Here is a 21722-nt window from a genome sequence, read left to right as displayed (position 1 = left end):
ATATTGTAAAAACTTAATGTGAGACAGAAGATTATAAAATATTATCCACATTTTAAGTTTTACCTGAGAAGAGTTTAGTTACATAAGGTTAAAAACTGAAAACTATGATATATAAATTGAATATCTGGAATTTTCATACTTACAGATGGTTCATTATACATATTTCATATTCAGTAATAAACTAAATTTTAGAAATATTCTATAACTTGTTTAAGTCATAGTTAATGGAAAGAAACTATGGTGCTTTACAATTTTGCAGGAAATTCATTTGAACTTTTTTTTGTATATGTCTATTTGATTTTAATTGAACAATATTAAACAAAAATTAACTAGTGTGAATTTTTTTTTTTTTGTATCAGGGATTGAACCCAGAGGGGCTTACCCACTGAGTCACATCCCCACCCCTTTTTATTTTTCATTTTGAGACATGAGTCTTGCTAAACTGCTTAGGGCCTCACTAAATTGGTGAGGCTGGCTTTGAACTTGCAATCCTTCTACCTCAGCCTCCTGAGCCACTGGGATTAACAGACATGCAGCAGCACATCTGGAAATTAGTGCACTTTTAATTATAGTTCTAACACCATGATAAAAATCAAATGATAACATGGAATACTGTGTTCAGACTGTAGAAACAACCCAGGAGAACAGTCTTAACCTCTGTATGACCTTGAACCTTAAAAAAGAAACACAAACAAAAGACTAGAATCTACTAGACTCAAACAGATGATGAAAAGCAACAGAACTCAAAAGTACTTCCCCACAGCTGGGCCTGGTAGTACATGCCTATAATACCAACAACTTGGGAAGCTGAGGCAGGAGGGTTGCCAGTCTGAGGATAGCTCCAATCTCTAGCAACTCCAAAATCACAGATCTCAGATGGAAGTCCTGTTCATACTGTTCCTCCAACAGATGTGTCTCATAATATGGGTGAGGATTTGTTCACAAAAAAATTTTACTCTGCTGCAATATTAAGACATAATTACTGGTGGCAAAACTTAGTTATGCAAATCTACAGTTTTCAAACTTGACAGCTAATGGAACAACTGTGCAGGCCCACCCAAAGGAATGCCACTGCTGATAAAACTGCAGTAATTCATAACGTAGCCCCTCATTTTAAAAACAAGACCAAACTGCTGTCTGCTTCTGCTAGCTAAGCTCTTCACTGCATTCCTGCAAATGTGTACTCCTTTGTCCCCCTTCAGTGGCTCTCTTTCACTGATTTCCCCCATGCAAGATGACAAGATGTGCTCTTTCTCATTCTACTTCTCCACATTGACTCCTCCTCTGTGCTCACATTTCAGGCATTTATGGTGTGTGCTGTTCATTCTATAATTAATCATGCACAATTTTTAACAATATTTTAAGGTATTATCTCACCAATAAAATTCTGAGCCTTTCAAAGGCAAAGACAGTTTCTCTTCTTAGATAACATTCATTATTAAGATGGTGCTCAAGACATTCTTGCTGAAATTTAATTTGCTAAAAAATAATAGAATCTCAAGGTTGAAGGACATTTAAAAGTCACCGAGGCCAATCATTCATCTGATGTTTGAATTGTCAGACAAAAAGCTTACCTAGCGAGTTATAATAAAAGCTAACCTTGCGATACATGGCTAGAGAATAAAGCATGCTGGCTACATCTAAAACATGATATTAGTCCTATAACAACTGTTCCTATAAGAATAACATCTCTACTTCGAGAGAATTTAAAAAGAAATGCAAAATAAAAACTTCTACACCAACAAGATCCAATAACTAGCCAAAAGATGTATATTTGGAAAAAGAAGACTGATGATCAAAGTGTCATAGGACTTGAATAATTATTCTTTGTTCAGTAAATTAAAAAGGCATCAATGTGACAGCATTCATTTGAAATAACTATTTTTTTGAGAATTTTTAATATTTATTTATTTATTTATTTTTTAGTTTTCGGCGGACACTATATCTTTGTTTGTATGTGGTACTGAGGATCGAACCCAGGCCACACACATGCCAGGCGAGCGTGCTACCACTTGAGCCACATCCCCAGCCCCTTGAAATAACTTTTAAAGTCATTCTCATAAAATTAACATATATGAGATCATGTAATAAATCATAATTTGCTTAAAACTTACTGGCTTTTTCAGTGAACTTACAACATAATTGTTGATGCTTAAATGAAATGGGAACTAAAAGCAGTATGATGGAGTTAAAAATATTCGCCCATAACACGGTAACTGTTACTAGACAAGTCCCACTATCACAAACAGCTGTGGCAAATAGATCAAGAGAATAAAATAAAGAATCTAAAGATAAAAGCATACATATATGGACAACTTGTTTTTGACAGAAGTTCAAAGGTTAGTAGAGAAAGGGCACTCTTCCAAAGATGAGTGCTAAAAGATTTCTAACATCCATTTGTAAAAAAATAAACTCAGACTCATACCTGAGAGCATATACAAAAATCAAATCAAAATGCAGAGATAACCAAGGGACGTATGGCTAAGCATCGCTGGGGTGATTTAGAAAAAGTTATCTGCTCTATTCTTACAATTTTAATCTAAGTTTGATATTACTTCAAAATAAAAAGAGATCAAAAGAGAACATTATAAATAACTTTAAGACAATTATGTTTGAAATTTTAGACAAGACAAAATTCCTAGGGGAAAAATTATTTATAATGATGAAAGAAATTTAAAAATAATAGTCTGACAGCTAGTTAAAAATCTATAATTTAAACTCTTCCTTAACAAAGAAAATACCAGAAAATGCTATCAAATCTATTCTAGAAATATAAGTCTAGCTTAATATTTCAATAAGGAGAAAAACTTAACAGATTCAGAAAAATATTTGATAAAATTCAGTATTTACCCATGATTTAAAAACAAACTCAAACTCAGCAAATTAGAAATAAGAAAGCTACAAAACAAACAAACCTATAGGAAAAAAAAAAATCTGTAAGAAGTACATCTATTCTTCTAGATGTCAAGACTTAAGTTTAAAACTATAGCAATTAAGATAGTTTGGTGTTAACACAAGGATGGAATAACTGATCTGTGTAACAAAACAGATTCCAAACAAACCCAAGCCTGAATAGTGCTTGATCTGTGGCAAAGGAGGCCATGCAGAGCAGTGGGGAAATGCAGGGCCAATTGGATATCCAAGTAGGAAAAAATGATGGATTACAATCGTGGATGCAACATGAAAGAATGATGGATGTAATGTGAAAGGCAAAACAATAGAAACTTCTAGAACACAGGGAAATATCTTCATGCTTTTGCGGTAAGAAAAATGTTCTTAAACAGAATGCTAAAAAGACTAACCATAGAGAAAAGACTTGTAAACTGAACCAAATAAAGACAAGATCTTTTTCTTTTTGAAAAATACAATTGAGAGAAGGAAAATGCAAGATGCAGAATAAGAGAAAATATCTGAGTAGACATCCAAAGTATATAAAGAACTCATACAAAGCAATAAGAAAAAGGCAACTCAATACAGAGGAAAGAAAAAAAGGAAGAAAGAGACCTGAACAGTCCATGAAAGATGGCTAATAAGCCAAAAAATCCAAATAAAATGCTGAATGTCTTTAGTAATCAAATTAAAATCACAACAAAACACCACTACATACTCACCAGTGTGGCCCAAAGTAAAAACATTGTTAATAGAATGTATTTCTAATATCAAGATGTTTCAAACAAGTGGAACTCATAAATAGCTGGTGGAACTACAAAGTTACACAACCACTTTGACAAACTATTTCACAATTTCCAATAGTGTTGAATGTACACTTATTCTATGACCCAGCAATTAAACTTAGGTATGCACAGGACAAAATATAAATCGCGTTTTATTTATAACGTCCCAAACTGGGAACAACCCCAAATACCTACCAACAGAAGAGGACTGGGTATAGGTCTATGGTAGAGTGCTTGCCTATAGTGCACAAGGCCCTGGCTTTGATCCCAGGGCACCACACACACACACACATACACACTACAAAGAAAGAATAGTATTGTAATGTATACATATATACATACGTGTGTGTGTGTGTGTGTGTGTGTGTGTGTGTGTGTACTGGTATATTCACACAGTGGGATACTGCACAGCAATAACAAAGTCCAAAATACTGACACAAGTAACACTATGTATAAACCTCACAAATATAAGTGGAAGAATCTGACCACAAAAGGATACATACTGTTTAAGAACTATCACCATAATGTTGGAAGTTTGAATTGTAATTATCTTTGGAAAAGGAGGAGGTATGACTCCCATGAGGTACAAGAAGATAAGAAGATGTTCTAGGACTCTTTTTATTTTTTTTCTTTTTTATTTGCCTCGTCTTGCATATGCTAAGCAAGAACTCTACCACGGAGCTATACCTCTAGCCCTGGAGTCTTCTATTTCTTGGTAGCTGCATGAATGTTTAGCTTTGCGATAATTCATTAAGCTATAAACTTATCCACTGTTCATTTTTCTTTACTTGTGTAATACTTTATAATAAAAAAAATTTTAAGTGTAAACAAATGGCACCATTGAGAAGATTGATACTCAGTTACACACTAATCCAATCTGAGATCAAACTCTACTCTTCAGCTTCCTATACCATAACCCTAGACGCATAGGCAACCTGAGAAGCTGCTCCCATTAGAACATAACATTAGTTGAGACCATTTGCAAAGACTTTGGTAACTTCCTATCCCAGAATTTCTGGTTAGACCATTGTGATTAGCTTGAAATATCACTTCACTTTCACACTTCTTACCTCAAAATAAGTCATAGAGGGATAGAAAAAGACAATCCCCAATAAAGGAACAGATAGAGCTTCCTAGTAGCTGGACCCACATCTAGCCTCAGGGCCAGAGCCCTAGTGTTCTGAGCTCAGTGTCCTCAGGGACACAGCAGAATTAATACCCAGATGTGGGAGAAAAGGCAGCAGAAGGGAGGAAGATATTTGGCTTTACCTAGAACTTATCTACTGACATCTTCATAGAGGATGCGTCTGTGGATTGCCTTACTAACTCACATACTACGTGTTTTTTTTCTACATGCCACATAATATACCAAGAATATAGTGAGGAGCAAAAGAAACAGGGTTTTTGGCCCCATAGCTCAAGGGATTAACATAAAAGATATATTTGTGAGCAATAAAAAATGCTATTTAGGAATATCAGAGGGTGCTATGATAGAGAACAACAGGAAGGGCCTGGTTCATATGGTCTTGAAGTCTACTAAGGCAGAGACACATTTATTTATTCCTCTAAGCTAACTTTCAGCTATCTGACACAAAAGCTAAAAACAGTGCTTATGTATTTAGGACAAAATGATGTAAGAGCATTCACCTGTCATTGATTGCAGACTGCCTTAGCTACTTCATTCAAATGCCAGTTGGTGTGAACAGGTCAATTAAGAAATACATTTTTGGTGATTACAATTACTGGGTAGGGTGGAAGCTCCAGTGGCCTTTAATAGGTAGAGGCCAGGAATGCTAGATGTCCTGCTAAGCTCAGATCATAGAACATAATAAGAACTGTCCTGGGTATTCCTGACTTCTGGATGTCTGCCAAGTATTTGTGTAGGTGAAACCCATTTATAATTATCTAAGGCTAGAACTTAACTCCATTTTACATTTAAGCACAAAAGAACTTTTTTCCAGTCCTGAGTTATTACTATGATAAACCTATGTGAGTCTGCATTTGTACTTGTGTCAGTCACAATATTTTTAAAAATATTTTTAGTTGTAAATGAACACAATACCTTTATTTTATTTATTTTTATGTGGTGCTGAGGATGGAACCCAGTGCCTCACACATGGTAGGCAAGCGCTCTACCACTGAGCCACAACCCCAGCCCTCGATTCACAATATTTTAGTGTGGACATCTTCATGAAGACTGTTAGTATAGTAATATATATATACACACACACACACACACACACATATAATACATATCACTATATCTATTTTATTAAAAGCTACTTTTATTCTTTTCTTTATATTTCATTTACTATATTATACTGTTTTGAAAAAATGTATAGGTAAGTTAGAGTAGTTCTCAATTTTAGTTCAGAATAGTAATGAAGGCATATAAAATACTGCTCATAGGTTTCAGAATTTGTTTTCAGAGGGTCAAGAACATACTTCAGAATTTTCCATTAGCTATTAAATTCCTTAAGTTCTCTATTATTTTAATTAATTAATTAATCAATTAATTAATTAATTTTTTGGTACTGGAGATTTAACCCAGGGTGCTTTACCACTGAGCCATCCAGCATACCATCCCACCTTTCAAAAAACTTTTCATTGCTTGGGGTCCTGCTAAGTTGCTGGCTTTGAACTTGTGATCCTCCTGCCTCTAACTCCTGAGTTGCTGGGATTACAGGCATGACCCACCATTCTTGGTTCTCTCTGATTTATTACAACATTATAATAAGACTATGTTAGCAAACTGAGCTTTCTTTAAGGCAAGTAAATAAAGTTACAAATTGTGCAATGAAGGGCAGAGTTCTTTCAATTCCTAAATGCTAAAGGTTAGGAAGAAAGGGTAGATTTTTAAGTATTTTTGTCAATCTCGTCTACTAATGTTCCCTATTCATTGAGTGACAGCATCATGTAACCAGTTTTAAAACCCCAAAACCCTAGGTCATGGTTGACAACAGTCTTACTATCCCCATCCAATCAAGTCCCACCAATTTTACCTACTGACCACTTTTCTAATTTGAAAATTTCCATGTCTGTCACTGCCATACCCTAGTCCAAATTACTACCATCTTTCCCAGAACTACTATAAGAGCCTCGTGATTTGTTTATGAAACCCCCATATCCATTCTCTTCCAATCAGTCCTCATAGGACTATGAGGCTGGTCTCACTATCATTACTTTGGACATGAGGAAAATGAAACAGAGAGAGACTAAGAAATTTTTAAAGTTACACAGCTAGAAAAGGGTCAGAGATAGAAATCAAACTCAGATTTGCATAGTCTACAGCTCTATGCTTCACTGAGCTGCATCCCATTCTTAGTTCTATGACCCTAGGACATTAGTGTGAATATCAATCACTCTCCTTATTTAGACTTGGAAAAAAGAGAGACACTGGGAAACTTAATTATATACATGCTGTCAGTGTATGTTAATATACTCTGAAAATCATTCTGTCCTCTTATTGCCCTAGCCTCTTTAATCTTAAGTCTTCTAGTTGAAAGTTAAGAGTTGAATTTCAGTTAAATCTATTTATTATTTGCTAATACTACTAATAATTTCAAGGATCATTCAACATGTAATTTTAAAAAGATTTAGAAATAAATGAATTATTTTTCCTTTACCTTATTCTTTTGATTAATTGAGCAAGATATGAAGCTCTATATAAATTATACAAAATACATGTATGAAGATTTGAATTTGGGACCAACATACCTTATATATAAACAGAGATATGAAAAATTGTGGTATATATGTGTATTAAGAATTGTAGGGCTGGGGGTGTGGCTCAAGTGGTAACACACTCGCCTGGCATGCGCGGGGCACTGGGTTCGATCCTCAGCACCACATAAAAATAAAGATGTTCTGTCCACCGAAAACTGAAAAATAAATATTAAAAAATTCTCTCTCTCTTAAATAAAAAAAAAAAGAATTGTAATGCAAAAAAAAAAAAGAGTACATGTATAATGGCGAAAGTCAGTATGAACATACTTTATATACAGAGATACGAAAAATTGTGCTCTATATGTGTAATAAGGATTGCAATGTATTCCACTGTTGTGTATTTAATAAATAAATAAATAAAGGAAATTGGGTGTACAACCAGAGAAGTGAAAAACTGTGCTCCATTTGTGTATAACGAAGAGCATTCTGCTGTCATGTATAATTGATTAGAACAAATAAATTTAAAATAAAAGGAAATTGGAAGCCAAAAAATTAATTAATTAATTAATTAACAGGATAAGTGAAGACATTATGGACAAGAAAAAGGTTGGTCTTGCTACTAGGACAACTTGTAATACATATTAGGGACAATCAACACAAAAACTTAGGGAAGCCAGAAGCCAGACTGCCTACAGCTGGATTAAGGAGAAACAACGTTCAATATGGGGGAAAACCCCAGAATGCCTACAAATAATTCACAGCTGGTGACACAATAATGCAGGTGAACTGACTGACAAATCCACAACTGCTGCATTATAAATAGCACAGCACGGTGAGAGTTGCTAGGAGACCAATTCATTTATCTATCCTTTCTTAAAGTAGTGAAAGAGGAAATGGCAGAAAAATTAAGGTGAGCCCCAGTGAGTTCCAGCTTTACTTCAGAGAATGAGCTTTCCCTTTGTCATTCTTTTTACTCCCGAAGTATAAGATAATAAGTTTTAAAGGCCTAAACCCAGCACATTTATATTAATAGCTAAGAAATAATTATTTCTTAAAAATTTAAAAAGGAAAGACACAAGTTAAAATCTAGCAAGACAGTATCTCTGCTTTGTTTCTCACTTACTAAGGAAAAATACTCTAAATCCTATCTATAACTGTTTTTGGCAAGGGAGTTTTTTGAAAGAATAATTCTGAACATTACACAAATTCATTATAGGAAAAAAGAAAGAATACAAAGTCTTTGTTCATAAATTCTTACCAAACAAGTAAAAATGTGATTAAAAACAAAAGTTCCAATCTTTTTAACTTCAAGAAATGTACTGAGAACTAAAATCACCAGAAGCCAGGTATGGTGGCACATGCCTGTAATTCCAGCTACTTGGGGGAAGCTTAGGCAGGAGGATCACAAGTGTGAGGCTAGCCTTGGCAACTTTGTGTGACATGTCACTCAGTGGCAGAGCACTTCCTAACACATCTGAGGCCCTGGATTCAATCCCCAATACCACAAAAATCAATAAATAAAATAAAACCACTGGAAATATTAAGTAAGACACTTAGTTTTAAATTCTGTGTTCACAGAAACATTCTCTAAATGTGAAAAAGGAGGACAGTGTCAGATGAGCTTCATACCGTAGGGTTTCTCTTCTGTCACTTTCCCTGTAGAATCGAGTGTGTCAGTGGCTTTCCCCAGCTCTCCAATGGCAATGTACCTCTAGAGGAAGAAAAACAGAAAAGTGGGGCATGAGGTTGTGAAAAACTATCCTGCATGCCTTGAAGTTTATTCAGAATTTTATTAATAATACCAACCAGATAGAGAATGAAGGCAAAACAACACACTGAAACTATTTTTTTTGGTTTCTTTGTTTCTGATAGTGGGAAGCATTTGTGTAAACTGAGGAACATTCACAAACTTTCCATACTGACCAACATGAGAAAGAAAAACCCATTTTAATGTTAATTATGGCTTATAAACATACTAGTATTGCAAACAAATTTCTAAAACCTCTTTTATACTGGCAGTTTGTTTTTTTAAAAAAAAATCAAATATATTTGGCCCTCTGTATCTATGAGTTCTGCATCTGCAAATTCAACCAACCACAGATTGTCATTATTTCCTACACAATACAGTTTAACAAAATATTTACATATCATTTACATTGTAATAGGTATTATAAGTAATCTAGATATAATTTAAAGTATGAGAGGATATATTTAAGTTATATGCAAACACTATGCCATTTTATACAAGGTACTTGAGTATTCATGGATTTTGTTATCTGCGGAAGTCCTGAAACCAATCCTCCACAGATACCAGGGGCAGCTATTTGCCCGTGAGTAGAAAGAATGGTACAATCAAACACAACATTGCCATCACAAGAATCAATAATAATTTTACCACACATACAATTAAAATTCATTTTAAATAAGCTAGCTCATTACTTCTTATATAAAATACTAATATCAGGTTTAGTAACTAGAGCATGCATTTTAACAAAAGCTAATTATATAGAAAATAAGAAAAACTAGAATAGCAGGGGTAGTGCACTCACCCATTACATGTGTTTTCTCAATAAAAGGAACTGACACTAAAGCTCTCTGAAAGGAAAGGTCACTTTCAAGAACTGATCAATATCCACAAAAGAATAAGATCTGTCTTAGTCAACTAAGCATTGTCTTCTTCTCATCTTAGGGCACCCCTGTAGTACACATTCTTGTTACTACTTATTTGAAGCAACCCATAAAGCAGTGAGAAAAGTGCAAGAACTATTATTTGTGACTGAAAATAATCTGTTGTTATGTATTTTTTATTTTATATATATATATATATATATATATTTTATTTTTTTGCTATTGGGATTGAACTCAGGGGCACTCAACCACTGAGCCACATCCCCAGCCCTATTTTGTATTTTATTTAGAGACAGGGTCTCACTGAGTTGCTAAGCGCCTCACTGTTGCTGAGGCTGGTCTTGAACTCACGATTCTCCTGCCTCGGCCTCCAAACCACTGGGATTATAGGTGTGTGCCACCATGCCTGGCTATTATGTATGTTTTTAAAAGAGAAAACTCAAAAGTATTTTGCTGAAATGTAGGTTTATGAATGGCAAATCTATTTTGCTAATGAAGGGAACCAAGATAATAATGAAAAAAATTAAAATTTAAAATCCCATAAATACACAGACATTATATACAGCAGCCTAAGATCCTTGATAACATCACCTTCATATTACATAGCTTGACTATCTAAAAAATGAAGAAGAGAATTGTTCCAATGCATTTAAATTAAAAATTTAAATATTTTTAAAATTAAAATTTTAAAATTTTTAAAAAGATTTCTTTAGGATTAACAAAAATTAGTTTCCTGTAAGTAAACACTCAGTCTCATCACCTGATGCCCAGTTCTTGCTTCTATATTTGGAACACCCCACCTTGAGTGAGCAACCACAGGGTGAAGGGTGAGAGCACAGGCTCAGGCCCACCCTGGCTGGGTCTGAACTCTGCCTCCCCTGCAGGCAATGAAGGCAAGTGGCCAAGGTAGTCTTAAGGGCTCCAGCATCAGTTGTTTATCTTAATTGGGGGAAATATCAGTGAGTACTTCATAAGAAGAGTTTAGAACAATAGGACCAGCCCTGGTTAAGCAACAGATAACAATACGATTTCCAATATTATTATGACTGGGAGGTGGAAATGGGAGAGAAGGGGAGAAAGGTACAGAATGATTCATAGTAACCATGGTTATAGTAACTGATCTGGTTATAGTAACTGATCTGGTTACAGTGAGTTCTCATAAGAAACAGTAAAGTAACAAAGTATCCTGATTTTTTTCCTTAAACACCTATCTAGTTGGCTCAGCACAGTCCTAGCACTAAAGATGCTGCAGCAGGAGGATCACAAGTTTGAGGCCAGCCTGGGAAATTCGGTGAGATCTTGTCTCAAAATAAAAAAATAAAAAGGGCTTGGGATGTAGCTCAGTGTTAAGTGCCCACTGGAGGGGGGAAGTTGGGGTTTATCTAGCTACATGAAAAAAACACAATGTAATCTTGTACACTGTGCTACAACTGTACCCACCACTCAACTATGTAATAGGTTTGAACTAGGGACCTTAACATGCTTGCCAGTATCCAATGCCCATTCTGGCCTCCGGATTCTGGGTATTCTGTGCCTTGGCACAAACTACTTCCACGGCCTTGAACCCCTCTCTTCTCTATGGATCAAACCTTATTCATCTTTCAAAGCCACACAATTAATCCACTCTACTCCCAAAACATGGCTAAGAGGAGGTGCTTAATACAAATTTGTACATCAAAAGAATGAGGCTTATATCAAACCTATAAAATCCCATCACAGATCTTAAGGAGTATGAATTTATATTCTCCTAGGTGCCTGTGACAAACACAAACACAGATTAGAGATGTTATAGTGCTCTAGGCCTCTAGGAGGTTACAGTTTAAGACATAAGACAACAAAAACAACTGCAGGGGAAGAAAAAACTGCAAGGGAAGGAACACAATGGTGACAATAGATAAGGACTGTGGCCAGCAGTTTATTTTACTGAGCACTCATACCACAGTGCTTGGCACATCATTATCCATGTGTGTCAACTGTCTGCCATGTACATTTTATATATTGATTCTTGCCTTCTCAAACTATTCATTACATCATAATTCCACTACAATAAAACAGAGGTCCTATAGAATATTCCATCTAATTGTGTGCTCTTTGGGACTCGTGGTTTTGCTTACACTACTCTACTCTCCTTGTCCTCGAGTTCCTTGAGCCCCACAGCAGGTGTTAGCTAGACATCTAAGAGCAAATCACCACCCACACCCTTCAGGAAGAAATATTTTGTAGTTCAGAAAGTGTACACAATCATTTTCAAAAGTTTGTGATTCAAAGTTTTACAAATAAAACAAAAAGATGGATATTTTTAGAATGAGGAAGGATATGTTTTATAATCCTACCAAACCAAAAACATGTGGCTTTGAGTGTAAGAAGGAATTGCTGTTTACAGTTCCTAAGTGTAAACCCTTCAAAATTTTCAATATAAATAAAATATCTGAAATATTCATAAAGGATATAGAAAGGGCAGAAATTAGACTACACTCTGGAGAAGGCAGATTAGAACACTGGTATCTTAAAGATCTGCCCAAGTTTTGTAAAACATTATTTAAGTCACACTTCTGAGTTCTCATGACTGGGTAACCTAAAAAATGCTAGTGTGTTCTTAGGGAAAGCCTCTGTCCTTTGGCTACATGTTGGGTGGGAAACTTTGTGCACTCCAATGATAACACTTGTTCAGCTCTTGGAGGTGATGTAAAGCTGCTTTCTGAGGAAACACTGGCTTTGCCTACAGGTTCTACTATGTTTTACTGCCACATAGATGGGGGATAACTTCATGCCTTTACCACACTAATTAGATTCAAGTTTCCATAATAGGACATCAACTCTTCCATCTGTTGATCTAGTTCCTAAAACATCTGTAAAAGTAACCAACTTTAACAATCAATACAGAAAACTAATAAAAAGAGCAATCCAAAACCTCATCAAAGATGGTTACTCCAAAGCATACCATCTGTTATCCAGCTTCTGCAAATAACCAGCTTACAGAAGGTATAATTTAGGAATAACAGCAGAGGGACTAACACCTTCCTTTAATCTACATACTCTACTTAGACCAGGTGAGGTCAGAAGAACATATTAGCCTCATTTCTCAGAGTTGCTTTGCCTGAATTATATTTTATGCAGATCTACTTCTACATCCGTTATAAACTATTTTTGAGGCCAATAATCTATCTGTCATTTGATACCCTGATTGTAAGGAATTTCTTTCTGAGTTTAGGCCCAGAAACTCTCCCTTGAAGAAATAGCATGCTTTCTCCTTCTGATGCATATCATATTTTGTCAACAGCACCAGAAATCACTGATAGGAATAAAAAAGTAAAATTAGCTGTATTCAAGAAATCCAGCAGAACTTGCTTGTGAAAATTTATTTTAGGTGTTTGACACGTAACTAGAAAAATCTAACAGGCCTGGAATTCAAGAGAGAGAGGATTTGATTTGGTGAATCCTGAAGTAAAATACTCAGAAACAGTAATAACATTATTGTTATAGTGCAAAGAAGGCACTAAAAAGAAAATTTAGATGCTTTTTACAAAATTATACATGTACCCCCCAAAAAATGTAGTGAAAAAAATATATATAAAACACTCAAGAAACATGACCATTGTTAGAACACGGGTTACTATAAGACAGGAGGACAAGATAATGAGGAACGTGGGGAAAGGGCTTTTTTCTTAACTTTTAAACCCAGATAATCGCTGTTCTTTAGAGATGGAAGCAAAATAATCTGGTGACCTGCAGATTTTATTGAAAAGTCCAGCACTCCATCTATTAATTGATTGTGGTTCTAGGAAGTGTCACTATGTTGAAAAGAATTCTAAGGATGCTTCTTGATTCTGCAGAAAAATTATTAGCCCAGGTGTAATTAGCAATGTCTCCAATTAGAACTTACTGTGAGTTATGTCTGTACTAAAATACTGAGTACTATCATCCTAGAGTAAAATATTTCTACTCCTAGAGTAACTCTGAAAGTAACTCTACACTGCACATACTACAAGTGCAATTTTTCTAGTAACACTGTGAAATAAACACCTGTAAAAATAAGAAGTGGAGAAGGAGTAAACATTAGATTAAACACCAGGTCAGGACTAAATCAGGAAGATACAGCCACCAGTGTTTTTTTAATGGAAAAAAAAAAAAAAAATATATATATATATATATATATATATATATATATATATATCTCAAAAGTACATCATACCTAGGGTTAAAGTTGTTCAACGAAATTTTTGCTTTTTATACTTATATGTGTACATAGGGTCATGATGTAAAATAATTTTTTTGCTATGAATCTCAGTCAAAAAAATTCTAAAGTCATTGGATGAGATGATCTCTAAGATTCTCTCTAGTACTAAAAACAATAATCAGAAAAATATTAATTAATAGTTTTACTATTTCTGACAAAAATGTAATTTTCAACATACTTAAAGGTAAATTTATAATTATTCAGTTCTTGCAACAAATACATAACATAAAATTAAAATGAGAAACAGCTATCAATATAATGATGCCTATTTTTGAAATGTGAAACACCTAAGAACTAGGTTTCTGTAACGAGATACAACTGGGATATTCTATTTATGTTATAGTCTTGTGAGGATCCCTGATGTCACCACATGACATTCAGCTTTCCTAGATGGGCAGCAAAATGATTCGTAAGTAAAACTCAAATGAGAGTCAATGATGTACTTACATTTTCAGTCATCACATTTCTGAAAATATGCCTGGAATTTACAAGTAAAATCTTTCAATAACAAATTTTTTTTGTGTATATTTGTGGTTTGGGGGAAGGGGTGAATAAAATATTTCAATGAACCCAACAGATTTTATCTTAGGGATAAAAACCCAAAGTCTTTAATGTAAATAAATAAATTACACACACACACACACACACACACACACACACACAAAAGTGACTTGTAAGGATTTTGGAAAATACAAGTAATGTGAAAAAAGAAAAATCATATTCCCCTATTAAATAACCATTATTTATATTTTGAAGATAAGAAACAAATATTAAGCAACTGGCAAAAACCTGTATCAGAAATAGACTCTCAACTCTGTGCATTAATAAGTAAGCACAATGTATAAAGTTAATGAAAAACAGGCAAATGCTTCCATTCTAACACAATTTCTGTATTGTGATTTTTCAACACCATTATTTTCAAGATTACAGAGCAAGCCACATTGAAAATTTTCACTCATCTAAGGCATTAAGAACCCTTCAACTTGAAGGCATATTTTGAAGCCCATTGATTTTTCCAGGGTTTTAATTTTAAGAAAAGCTTAAACAGACCACCACCACTCTTAAGTATGGTCCACGAGCCAGTACCCTTTAATAAGATAGGTGCAGAAAATAAGGGTGTTTAGAAACTTATTTAGCAATTTGACATTGCTATAAGGTTTTAATTATACTTTACAAAAGTCATCCATCAGTCTGCAATGAACTGGAAATTCACTCAAGCAGTCTTTGACCACATTTATTTTTTAAGAAACAATAAGATAAAAATCAATTTGCCAACTATTTATATTACACTTAGAGCAAGGGTTTCAAAACATTTAGTCTAAGAACTTGGCGAAATCCTTCTCTACCTTCTGGCATAGTAAACTTTCTTCCACTGACATTTTCACTGGACCCCCAGCCCCAGCTATCATAACCTGGGCCTGACTGCTAATTAAAATACACATATAAGCTTTCCTTTGAGAACTGGAAGAGACACTAATAATCTTTCCTAGGGAGGTCAACTACTTTGACATCTGATTTGTTTCAATGTTCCTTCTGCCACACTCAATGCCCAATGCAGTCCACAAGTTTCTAGCCTCTCTTGCCTGAGTAAACTCTCTTCTCTCTCCTACCAAGGATCTAAAAAAGTGCTTCTGGATCTTGTCAAGGCTACCTTCTTTCTTTTTGGGGGTGGGTGGGTGGGTACTGGGGATTAAACCTGGGGCGCTTAACTACTGAGCCACATACCCAGCCCTTTCCATATTTTATTTAGAGATAGAGCCTCACTAAGTTGCTTAGGGTCTCACCAAGTTGCTGAAGCTGGCTTTGAGCTCTCAATCCTCCTGCCTCAGCCTCCTGACTGGCTGGGATTACAGGCATGCATCACCATGCCTGACTAAAGCTATTTTCACAGATGAACAATATAATTTGTCATCTCAAGGCCATATTCTTTTCTTTAATAAACATTTATAACCACTGAACAAAGTATGATTTGTTAAAAAGTATATGGTTTATAAAATGCTAGTTTTATAAAAATTCCAAGGTTAAAAAAAAAAAATCTGCCAATAGAAATCATAACCTATAAGTTTGCTTTCATCTAACAATTAATTTTTTTAAAAAAAGCTGCATATAATTTTTTTAAATTATGGACACTGCAGATATTTTTTTCTTTAAGTCTAATTTATTTTTCAATTTAGAATCTTACTAATTGAATCATAAATGTTTGTGACATTTTGATTAATAAGAGTGAAACTTTTCATATAATTTAAAGTTTGTTTATCCTTTAATTGAAAATATTCAAAGTATAGTTCAGTAAGAAAAACATTAAAGATAAAAGAAAAATATTCCAGTATTCTTACCTTGGATCCTGACAACATACTGGTCAACATTTTTGTTCCCCTTCCAATTCCAACCACTACAAATCAAAGAAAGAAATACTATGACACTCTATTTTGAAAATTAGGTTTTTAGAATATCTACATATTTGGTCCCTGACCTATATAATGTGAAGTTGGAAAGAGATACAGTTAACATAATTTGAAAGTTCCTATTACTCGGATCAGTTGAACTTCTCATAAAACTAAGGAACGCTGAAGAGAAAATGGGAGAGAGACCCTTTTTTCCCCATTCTCAAAGTATCAAAAACTACAGAAACCTCAACCTAGCCAATTAGATGATGAAGTTTTAGAACAATCTCAAAGGACTCACTGGAATTTTATATGGGCACCAGAGAAAAATACATGTGGCAATTAACCATGTTCAAGTGGTGTGATGAGATCTTGACAGAGTTCATTACTAAACAAAGCAAAAGCCATCATCCTAGCTAATGAACCATTTAAAGATGATTAGTGCCCGGCAGGATACAATTCAGGAAAGAGAAACAAAACAAATCAATCTAACGCAAAGAAAACTACAGGCTAAAATGAGGGCCTAGAGAGAGTATTTTAACATAGACCAACTCTAAAGTACAATGGCCTACCTTTCTCTTCAGTTTCAAACACATACTTATAACCACACATTTCATCAGGTGAGGTTGAGAGGCTTTAATAATTTCTTCACTTAATAGCAGGCAAAATTCTATAGAATTGGTGTATTTATCATCAATGGACCCAACTGTGTATAAGTACACAGTATAACCACACAATTCAGAACTCAGAAGAAACTGCAGAGATGATTAACAAACTAAAAAAACTGTCATCATTCATTGTCTCATTTAATCCTTAAAACGACCCTAAAAAGTTATAATTACCCCTGTTTTATAGATGAGGAAACTGAGGCACAGAGAGTCTAAGAGCTTTGCCCAGCATCTCACAACTAACACTGATAGAGTTAAAATTCAAAGCAGACTGGCCTCACCTTTTCATTCCCCTGAATCTTACTGATCCATGCTTGCTTCCCACCGCCATAGGCCTAACCCACTGCAAACATGACTGCTCCATAATCTGTCCCTTCCTTTTCCAATTCCTACCATTTTATAACTATTTCTCAAAACCCATTTTGCATACTTCAAAACCCCCAACAACTTCATAACATTCCAATTTTTACAGTACCAACCCCTTAGTATTCAAATCTAACCTTCTAAACCCGGGTAAAGACCCAACTCATTCATAAAGTCACTTCTACACTTCTATGGAACTCATTTCTATTGATCCTTGGTCTCTATTTAAATATAGTCACATTAGTTCTAGAACTAAGACCAAAAACTGCCCTCCTTTAATAAACTCTGAAGAACACAATATCCTTCAAATGACAGGATGTGTTGACACTTCTCCCACTGAGGCAAAAACTTTGTACAATAATAACAACAAAGATTCAATGCAATTTGATTCCATTCAAATGAGTCCCTAATCAATACTCTTTGAACAGCTACTATGTGCACATTCCTAAGAGGAATATTTCTAAAGGAACAAAAAAAGAAAACTGAGACACATTCCCTGACTTTGAAAGAGTCTATAATCTCAGGGGTAAAACATCGTACAGAAGAGAAAAATCACAGTGCTCAAGAATTATTGCCCGAATTAATAAGTGAATAAGGCAATATGTGAATATACCATTAAGCATTAAAATGACAACAGAATAACTGAGGCAAGACGTCAAAGGCAAAAAGCACTCTAAATGCCTGAGACCAGAGAATGCTTCATTCAAGCATTCCAAACAATTCATGTAACAGCATCCCATTGCATCACAAGGGAGAAAGACACTGGTGAAATCCATATTTCCTCCCTCCTATGAGGGGGGACACACTTGAGCTTGCTCCTTTTTCCAACAGTGAAAAAAACAGTAATATATGTACAATGTTTCTCTCAGAGAAGCTTATCAGCAACTCAGTGCCCAAGGTTTTTACTGGAGGTTTGAGAATGGTCACCCAGGCATCCTCTGCTTATGTGCTAGGACAAAATTCCAGATTCTTGGAAGAAAAGTAGATTTTCATGCAAAAAGCTTGGCACAGCAAATTGCCCTTATCCTACAGGGAAGGGTGGGAACACTCCTAAAACTTAAGTTTGCAGATGCCAGCCCAAGACAAACCTTATAAGCAGAACTTTCTAAAGATAGCAATTCCAGGCCTGTGGTGGTAACTGTTTTCTGTACAGATACAAACCTTTTCTCAAAGCCTCAATCCACACATGAAAGTATAACTTTCTATACTTTGTCAGGGTTTCTTTAGAAAATAGCACTCTAATCCAGTAGAAGTAAAACATTCCAAATTAGGCTAATACTGGCATGGCTTTAACCAGTTAATCTGCATTCAACCAATCTTACTTTTTGATATTAGAGGCAGTTCCATTTAGCTTTCTCATTTCTTACCCAAAACGCCTCGAGCTGCGCTGTCTAGAGTCCCTCCGTGTCCAATTTTCAAAGTCTGCTTTTTCCTCTTGGTCCATTCTGGAGAGGGCATTCCAGCTTCTATGAGAGTAATTGAGATGAACGAAAGTAATTACCAAGATGAGTGAAGTAGAGTTTCTATAAACTTGGGGGAAGACAGGATGATATTCAAAACAAATAACACATTATACAAACTTAACAAACTTAAGACTATAACATTACTAGCAAAGAACAGTTTTTAAATGTACACACTTCCCTAAATTACAGAAAAAAATATTGTTCCAAAATTAGTTGTCTAGAAACTAGAATTCAAGAAAAAAAAAAATCAATACTTTAAAAAAATGGGTAAATATCAAAGACAAGCCATAAAAAATCTAGTAAATTCCTGGTAATGTGATCTGTCAGAGAATGATGAAAAGAAGTTAACTTTGATATAGACAACTAGTTTTAAAAGTCCTCAATTTGCATTTCTAACTCTCTTCCATTACCTGGTGTTCTTCACTGGTAAACTAGCCACCTAACATTGTGAGTACATCTCATTCAGGGATACTGCCAAGGACACTGAGATCACAAACTACTTTTGTTTGTTTCCCATCTTCTAATTAAAACTCAGTTCCTTAAAGAAAAAAATCTCAACTAAAGGTTATGTGGGAAACAGGTAACAGTTCAGTTGTCTCTTGACCTCTAAAGCACTTAATTTTTTTTAAAAAAAAACCTGATTTATTTCTCACATGCTTGTCATAAAGATAAAATTAAATAATGTTACCTGACAATGCTTTGGAAAGTACGAAGCACTTAAAAGTTATGCTGCTGCTGTTGATACTTAACAATATATTGAGAGAATACTGGCTACTGATTAAATGAGAAAGGAGAGAACAAGACAGCTATAATGATCTACATCCCACCCCCTCAACCTTTCAAACCCAGGAGACAGAAAACAGCAAAAGGCAAAGAAAGGAAGAGAGAAAAGATGAGGGGGAATCAAAGCAGTAGTAGAAATGGAGAAGCCAGGTAAAACAGCTAATATGATGTGCTGGGTTGCTCAGCCTCACTGCATAATTACCACCCTACTGAGTCAGAACCACATTATCAGGAACACAGCCCCAGTGTCACTCTCTAATTACGACATCACCATGCTTAGAAGAGCATGGCTGTCTGTTTGACATAAATTCCTAAGGTTTGGCCTAGCCTTCAAATGCCTCACTTTTCACTTGCAATCTATCATGGATCTTTCATCCATGAATTTACTGAAATCTTCGGGGGTATTTTCAGCTTGATACTTCTTGTGTGAATGCCCTATAAACTTACTGTATCATCTGTAGCCAAATTTACCTCTTTCTAATTTACAGACATACTGTCTCCACCACATTGAAATTTGGCTCAATTTACTGAAACAAATACTCATGGATGAACATTTGTTAAGGTTTTTTTCCAGCTATAAAATTCTGATGTTTCAGGCCTTGAAGGATTCAGACAGAGAACAGTGGGGATTATAGTGTGATGGGAATCAATATTAAAAAAAGACATGGGGCTGAGGATGTGGCTCAAGCACTAACGCGCTCGCCTGGCACGTGCGGGGCGCTGGGTTCGATCCTCAGCACCACATAAAAAAATAAAATAAATAATTGTGTCCACCAAAAACTAAAAAAAAATAAATATTAAAAAAAAAAGACAAATGATGTTTATTAGAGGCCATGACCATTAACTGCGGTTTTAATTGGTGCTTGTCAAACATGGCCATTATCAGAATGTGGGAATCGTAAAGAACCTTCCCAGGTAATTCTGTCAACTAGTCAGAATGGCACTTGGGAAGCCCCAGTCTAGTTAACATAAATAAAAAATAGCTCAATCACAAACACTGTAGAGATGGATGGCACTGAGAATATTAATATCTGAATGAGTGGTTTCCAGAAACAACCTAGCCATGGCATTGAAGCAATCAATTTTAACTAAGTTTCAACAAGAACATTCAGTTCTTGGAGGTGGACTAACCATAAGGCCAGAGTATGGCTTTGATCCTGTCAGAAACTTGTTGGAACAAAAGAATGGTAACCATTACCTTAAGGATCAATAAAGCCATAGTTCGGCTAACAAATCAGGCCAAATGAAGGCAGGAACTCTATGAAGGAGAAAAAAAAAAAAACTTTAATGATAATACTATCCTTACCCTTGATGCAATTCCTTGCTTCAACATCCCTATATGACCCTTTGTAATAGGCGACAAAAGTACAACAAAACAATGAGTAGGTATAACACTGGAATTCAACTCTGTTAAGCGTACCTGTTAGCCAACAAACATTTAAATCTGTATTGTGCCAGTTATAATTAATTTCCTATCAGAATAATTTGGTTTTGCATTTTTTTTTAATGTAGTTTGTCAGGGAACACTAAACAATTAAGAAAGTTTCCATTCTGGTTTAATGGCAAGACAGGCTAGGACCAAACCCTGGAAAGCCTCAAATAACCTTAATAGTTTTACCACTAAAGCCTGAAGAGATTATTAGACTGTGAGCTCAGTTACTGGAAGAGATAGTATGTTTCATCTTCTTGCCTCTTTAAAACAAGACAGATCTAGCTTAGTGTGGGGTCCAATATAACTAAAGTTCTGTGGCACATGTCTGAGTCCCAGAGGTTTAGGAGGCTGGGATAGGAGGATTACAAGGTCAAAGCCAGCCCCAGCAATGTAGCAAGACCCTGTCTCAAAATGAATTTTAGAA

General features: G+C 35.1%; 1 protein-coding gene across 1 annotated transcript in view; it reads right to left on the bottom strand.

The window, feature by feature from the left end:
- The window catches only part of LOC143388561 (pseudouridylate synthase TRUB1), a 28851-nt gene that overhangs the window by 5934 nt on the left and 1195 nt on the right, over positions 1 to 21722 (bottom strand). Inside the window, exons 2-4 of the mRNA XM_076842247.2 lie at positions 18988 to 19086; positions 16542 to 16597; positions 8970 to 9051 (exon numbers count right to left, since the gene is read on the bottom strand). Of these exons, the coding sequence (XP_076698362.1) occupies positions 8970 to 9051; positions 16542 to 16597; positions 18988 to 19086 (237 nt within the window). The remainder of the gene's footprint in view (positions 1 to 8969; positions 9052 to 16541; positions 16598 to 18987; positions 19087 to 21722) is intronic.

The sequence above is a fragment of the Callospermophilus lateralis genome, unplaced genomic scaffold, assembly GCF_048772815.1.
Source record: "Callospermophilus lateralis isolate mCalLat2 unplaced genomic scaffold, mCalLat2.hap1 Scaffold_64, whole genome shotgun sequence".
Lineage (NCBI taxonomy): Eukaryota > Metazoa > Chordata > Mammalia > Rodentia > Sciuridae > Callospermophilus > Callospermophilus lateralis.
This window is presented reverse-complemented; position numbering and strand designations above follow the sequence as displayed.